This window comes from Lathyrus oleraceus, chromosome 5 (genome assembly GCF_024323335.1).
Source record: "Lathyrus oleraceus cultivar Zhongwan6 chromosome 5, CAAS_Psat_ZW6_1.0, whole genome shotgun sequence".
In the NCBI taxonomy this organism is placed as follows: domain Eukaryota; kingdom Viridiplantae; phylum Streptophyta; class Magnoliopsida; order Fabales; family Fabaceae; genus Lathyrus; species Lathyrus oleraceus.
This window is the reverse complement of record NC_066583.1, coordinates 3459720-3466516: the sequence shown is the minus strand read 5'-3', so window position 1 is coordinate 3466516 and position 6797 is coordinate 3459720. Positions and strand designations below refer to the sequence as shown.

The 6797-nt window shown below is 34.7% G+C and overlaps 1 protein-coding gene across 1 annotated transcript; it reads left to right on the top strand.

Moving 5' to 3' along the window:
• Positions 1 to 5216: 5216 nt before the first annotated feature.
• LOC127087846 (uncharacterized) lies at positions 5217 to 5621 on the top strand. The gene has a single exon (XM_051028763.1). The coding sequence runs from the start codon at positions 5217 to 5219 to the stop codon at positions 5619 to 5621; it is 405 nt and encodes a 134-aa protein (XP_050884720.1).
• The last annotated feature ends 1176 nt before the right edge of the window (positions 5622 to 6797 follow it).

Sequence of the window (6797 nt, the reverse complement as noted above, 5' to 3'; positions counted from 1 at the left end):
ATGGAAAAGTGTTCAACATAAGAGTTGTTCCTCTTGATCAAGCCTTTCCAAAAAGTCCAATTTCATCCATTTTGGACAAGATTTGGATAGTCTACGCATGGCTTGAAGATGGCATCATCATTTGGCAAAATCAAAAGTTCAAACAGCTGTACACATTTTCCTTGCATTCCAAGTTGATTTCAGACTCATTCACACTTGATTATAGACCTAAAAGAGTGATTGGGCCTGTACACGCCCATGCAAGCATGCATCATCCATTTCCAAATTTGGAAGTTCAATTTGAAGGTGCAAATAACATGTGATTCAGCTATAAATAGAAGCCTCTAGGTTCAGAATTAGGGATCCCTTTGCGCCAGCTTTGCTCCAAGATCCCAAACCATTCCATTTGAGAGGATAATCTTGAGAATTTTCTTTAAAAATTGAGTTTGAATCTCACTGTTTTGAGATTCAAAACTCCGGGGATCCATAGCCTTTGGTTGATTCTAGTCTACTTCTGTAAGCTTCCTGAGTAAGATCAAGCAAGAATCAAAGCAAGAGCAATCGAATTCTGAACTGCATTGAAGGTATTTTCCAGAATTTTTCATCTCTTTGATTCTCACTCAAATCTCTATAATTCTCTTGGTTCCTTGGTTGTCTGAAGTCCTACCAATGTAGGCAAGAAGATTGAGTTGCTTTGAGGTCAAATCGAAGAAACTCAAATCATACACCTCAAATTTCAACTCCATGCATCTCTCAAAATACTTGGAGTTAGGATAAATTGAGGTCAGATTCGTGCTCAGTGTCATTTTTACTTCAAAATCATGTCCTTCTTTTTTATTTTAGTGATGGTTATGATTGGACCAGTCTAGTGAGGCTCGCCTGAGAAGGTGACCGGAGGTTTGCTCCGGTGGTGAGTTGGCAAGGTCCAGAGCCACATGATCTATTCAAACTGTTTTAATCATGAGCGTTGGTTTTGATTACCACTCATGTGGTGCGCTGAATCGATTCTATCATGGAATGCGCGTTTGTGGCCACTTGATCTGCCACCTCAATTAATGAGGGAGATCAAGTGGTCCACGTTTTTTCTGATTATTTGATTTTCATTTTATTTGTTATTTTCATTAATTCATATTAATTTTAATATTGATCCAAAAAATATGAGTTTCACCAAAAAAAAAATCCTCTTTCATTTTCTGAATTAAAATTATTTTTTGGATCATTATTAATATTTTTCATAATTTAATTGATTTTGTGAATATTTTTAATTGTTTAAAAATAGTTTTAAGTTTCCAAAAATGATGAAATTTTTTCTCCAAGGTCTTTTGACCTTGTTTGACCTATGATAAATCTCATGACCATTTCATCTCCCAAAATGAATTTCATCTCCCAAAATGAATTAATGATCTCAATTTGGTAAAACAAAACTTCCTTTGACCAAATTGTGTTGATTCCATTTCCCCTCCCTCTTCATCTCATTCCCCTTCTTTATTCATTCATGTCATGGACCTATGATATCTCCATATCCTAAGGCTAGTTGATTGAAAAATCAACATGAGTGTGGATGAGATTAGGTCCACCCTTTTGCATATTCTTTTTGTGTGTGGTATGTCTCATGAGCATAGTCCATCATACTATGTCTCTAACATGCATTAACACCAAAATTCTATTGCCCGACCTCAAATAGTTGTGACTTCTACATAAGTCCAATTACGATTGCTGAACATAGCGCTAAATTTGTGACACAAAAAGGCATAGCATTCTAGTAAGTGAAATTGTTAGTCTCCCCTCTTTCATGGTATTGTGTGGAAACATGGCATTTTTCCTTCCTTTGGAAGATGTCTTGGTTCAAGGATCCATACTTGTGACAAGTGGGTTGAGTGTTCTCCAAAGAATGACTTAAACAAAACAAAGCAAAAGCAACACTAACTTCTAATCAACTAACAACTAACGTTTAATTTCAAGTCATTTGCTTTTATGCACTTTAAATTTTGAGCTTTTATTCATTTGCCATTATTTATACCATTCAAATTGTTTATTTTAATGCCATTTTTACTTTGCCCACTTGGGCCATAATTTGTGATATTCTGTGTTTGTATATACTTGTTTGTTTGTGTGGTCTTTTGACCTTAATGTACATAATAAGAACAAAAAACCCTAAAAAACATGTTGTATGGATTGTTGGTTTGATGTGAGACTATTAGACTTAGAATTTAGGCAACACTCCATATGCAAAGGACTTGGCCAATGCCAACTTTTATGAAACCAAGTGCTTGTAAAGTGAGCATTCATCTGATACAATATGGGAGATCCATTTGAGTTCATCTGCAACATGATCATATTTGAAGTTGTTACTTTGAACCTGTGTCTAATGCCATCTTTGAAGTCATCTGATACATGGGAATTTGGAAGAAGATCATGGAGTTGCTAAGCTTGGATGTGGCTATCTTTATTTGATGTCTTTCTCTTCATCTTGCTATTTGTGTATTGATATTGCTTGATTCTAAAGTCCAAGGGAAATTTGGGTTTCTATATGACATTCTTGTCTATTGATTTGCAACCCATTTGTCAGATCTTTTCAACTCTTAACTTTTAAATTTTTGCTTACGATTAGTCTCTTCATCTCCTCCCACTTCTTTAATTTTAAAATATCTCCCTCCTTTTAAAATATTCTTTGCTTGTTCTTTCTAAACCTTGACTTTATTACAAATTAGAAACTTTGGCCTTATGCCATTGCATTTTCAAACTTACTTTCTTAATCAAACTTGCAAATAAAACTAACTATACTTGACTTAAATTTTCAAAAACCAAAAAGAACTAACACTTATTCAAACCTTTTTAGGCCTTTTGTGTCTTTGTTAAACTTAAAATTTTGTTAAAAGCAATGCACTCACTTTGAAATTGTTACCACGAACTACAAGGTTTTGATCCCTCATTTTATGTTGGTACGTAGGAACAAGTCTGAAGATCTTATCAAACACAAAAATATAATTAATAAATTTTTTTCTCATTCCTCCACTCTATTTATTGCAAACATCATTTGTACAAAAACACATATGCACACAAGAAAGGGCTCCCTAGGAGTACCTAGGATATTTTGGGTGCTAACATCTTCCCTCTATGTAACCAACCCCCTTACCTTTAATCTCTGGCATTTTATCAGTTTTGATTTGAAAACTTCTTATCTTTTGGGTTTTGTTCGTACTTTTCCCTTTTTCCTTGGAAACAATAAAAGCGCGGTGGCGACTCTGGTTTAATTGATGTCTAGCTTATCCATAGCTTGATGATCATGAACTTACCGCTACACTTGTCAATTTAAAATTAAGCATATGTAGACTACTCACCCTCTCTGTTTAGATATTGTCAAAACCTCTTGGATGACTAAAGTTTTAGGTTGCCTAATGTTTATCCTCTCTGAGAAGCTCAAGTTTCTTAATAAAAATCTAAAAATTTGGAACAAATACATTTTTTGGAAGTTTTTCACCAAGTAGTCAACGAAGAAGAGGAGAAGTTGAACATTGTGCATGGTTTGATTCAGGTTGATGATTACACTGAGGCTCTTAGATTTGAAGAAAAGATTTGTTTGACTAGACCTAGGGATGCCCTTCATAAGTAGAATTTATTCTGGAAAGAAAAAACTAAAGTAAATTGGAATTTGGAAAGAGACAAAAACACTAAATATTTTTACATAATTACTAAGATCAAGAATTCTATTAATAATATTTCTACTCTTAACATTAATGTGGAACTCATTTCTCATCAGGATATTCTTAGATCTCATGTGGTTGAATATTACAAAAATATCTTTGCTTCTTCTAGGGGAACAACTATTGACATTGATCTCATTAAAGATAACATTCTCAATCTCATCTGTCTAGAAACCAATTAGATGCTCACCAGAATTCCTTCTAACATTGAAATCAAAGAAGTTGTCTTCGACATGAATAAAGAGGGCTCATGGCCCTGATGGCTTGGGAGCTTTGTTCTTTCAGTACTATTGGGACATTATTCATCAGGATATCATTGACGCGGTTAAACACGTTTTTACTTGCTGTTGGATTATGCCTAACTACAATTCTAATGCTTTGATTCTCGTTCCTAAAACTTTCAATGCTGATTCTATTGACCTTTTTAGACCTATTGTCTTATCTAACTTTAAATTTAAAATTATTTCTAAGGTTATTATTGACATGTTAGCTCTCATTATGCCAACCATTATCTCCAAAGAGCAAAAGGGTTTTATCCAAGGGAGATTCATCAAAGACTGTATACGGCTTACTTCTTAGGTTGTCAACTTGATGCACAAGAAGTCCTATGGGGGTAATTAGGTCATGAAAGCAGATAATAAGAAAGATTTTGATTATATTAATTAGATGTTTTTACAAAGTGTATATGGACCATTCAAAACTTTGCAAAAATTTATGTTTCATTCAATGGAAAGATTCATGGTTTCTTTGATTGTGGTAGAGGGGTGGGGCAGGGTGATCTCCTCTCCCCTCATATTTTTTGCATAGATGAGGAAGTTCTTAGTATAAGTTTATCTAATCTAGTCATTCAAAAAAGATAAAGCTTATCCTTGGCCCTGGGGTTCTTAAAGAGCCTTCTCATTATTTATTTGGTGATGATATCATGATTTTTTGTAGGGGCGACAAAGGAACTATTGATTCTCTTATTAGCCTTTTTCTCTATGTGTGCAGCTTCTTCAGGTCAAATTGTGAATACCCAAAAAAATCCTTCATTTTTGCTGGTTCTGTTAATGAAGTTAGATTGCACCATATTGCTAATCAATTGGGTTTTAAGATTGGTCATCTCCCTTTTTCTTATTTTGGTGTTCTTATTTTTAAGGGTAAGCCTAATCCTAGATAACTCAGGTCGATTCTGGATAAAGTTAAATCTAAGCTTTCCAAGTGGAAGGGGTCTCTTTTGAGTTTTGCGGACATAATTCAAATGGTTAAATCTTATATTGCCTTTATGCTCGTTCATAGCTTCACCATCTCCTCTTGGCCCAAATCTCTGATTAAAGATCTCGAGAAGAGTATTAAGAATTTCATTTGGTCTAGGGACATTAAGAAGTCTAAGTTAGTCATTGTAGCTTGGGCTAAGGTGTGCAAGCCTCGGGAGCAAGGGGATTAGGTCTCTGGTACATTACTACCCTTAATGATGCTTTCAACATGAAGCTTTGTTGGGATCTTCTAAATTCTATCGAGAGTTGGGCTCTTCTATAAAAAGCTAGGGTGCTCATGAGTGACATTCATATCAAGTACCATATTACTTCGTCCATTTGGAGCAGCATTAAGAGTGAGGTGGATGGTGTGTCTAATAACATTATAACTATCCTGGATGACGGTTGTAACACTAATTTTTGGCTTGACCATTGGTGTGATCCTCCTCTGATTTCTAGGATACAGGATCCTGAGGATATCGATACCAATTATTTGGTTTCTGATTTCTTACATAATGGCTCTTGGAATCTTCCTACTCACATTATCAATAAAATTCCTAACTTGTCTTTGATTGCAGGTAGAATTACTATTCCTATTGATAGCATGCTTGATAGCAGGATTTGGATTCATTCTAGTTCTGGGAACTTAACTCTTAAAGATGCTTACAGCTTAAAGTCAAATACTTCTTCTACTCATCATTAGTCCAACCAAATCTGGAATGTTGATATTCCTCATTCTAAGGCATTCATTGTTTGGAGGTTGTTGCATAATCGATTTCCTACCGATGATAATCTTATCCTGAGAGGTTGCTTCACTCCGTCGATGTGTAGCCTATGTAACTGCAATCAGGAATCAGCGGAGCATCTTTTCTTTCATTGCCCTTTTGCTTTACAAATTTTTCACTGGTTTTTTAGTATGATTAAGCTTACTTTTGTGTCTAATATTTTTATCATCTTGGATATTTGTGATAGGAATTGGAGCCCCTCAATGCATAGTTATCATTCAGGTTTCTATTATGCTCATCATCGGCAACATTTGGTTGGCCCGTAATCAAATCAGATTCAACAATGGCTTTAAGCACTGGAATAAGACCATTAACCAAATCTTTATTGAGGTTGCTTTCATATGCAACATTACTTCTAAAATGGAGAACTCCTCAATTCATGAGTTTACCATTATCAAGGTCTTTAATGTTGAGCTGCATCCGCCTAAGACGCCTAGGATTATTGAGGTTTTGTGGTTGTGCCTGACTATTGATTGGTTGAAGTGCAACACAGACGGCTCTTCTTCTCTAACGGGGCCTCTTGTGGTGGTCTGTTCATAAATTATTTGGGCGACTTTGTTTTTTGTTTTGCTGAGAAGCTTGTCTTCTCTTCATCGATTATTGTAGGGCTTTTTGGAGTTATTAGGATCATTGATTTTGCTACTAGCTTTGGTTGTAATAACGTTTGACTGAAAACGTATTCTTCTTTTGTTTTGTTAGCGGTTAAGGACCCCTATGCGGTTCCTTGGCATATTAGGACCATCTGACTCAATTGTTTAGTCAAAGTTAAAAAATTTAGATTCCATATTTCTCATATTTTCAGAGAATAGAACCATTATGCAGATTTATTAGCTTCTTTAGCTCTAAATTCCCCTTTGTCTCTTTCTTAGATTGAGCCGCCTAGGACCATTATCTTAGATGTTGTTAGAAATAAATCAAGTCTTTCTAATTACAGATTTATTATATTGTTCTGTTTTTAAAATTTAAAAAAAATAATTATGAAATAGGTTTTTTTATTTATAATTGTGAGGAGAAGTATAATGTTTATTAGAGTACTAGTAGTATATAAATATAACTAGCTTAACTATAGGGTTTGGGTGGTAGGTTTACTTTGG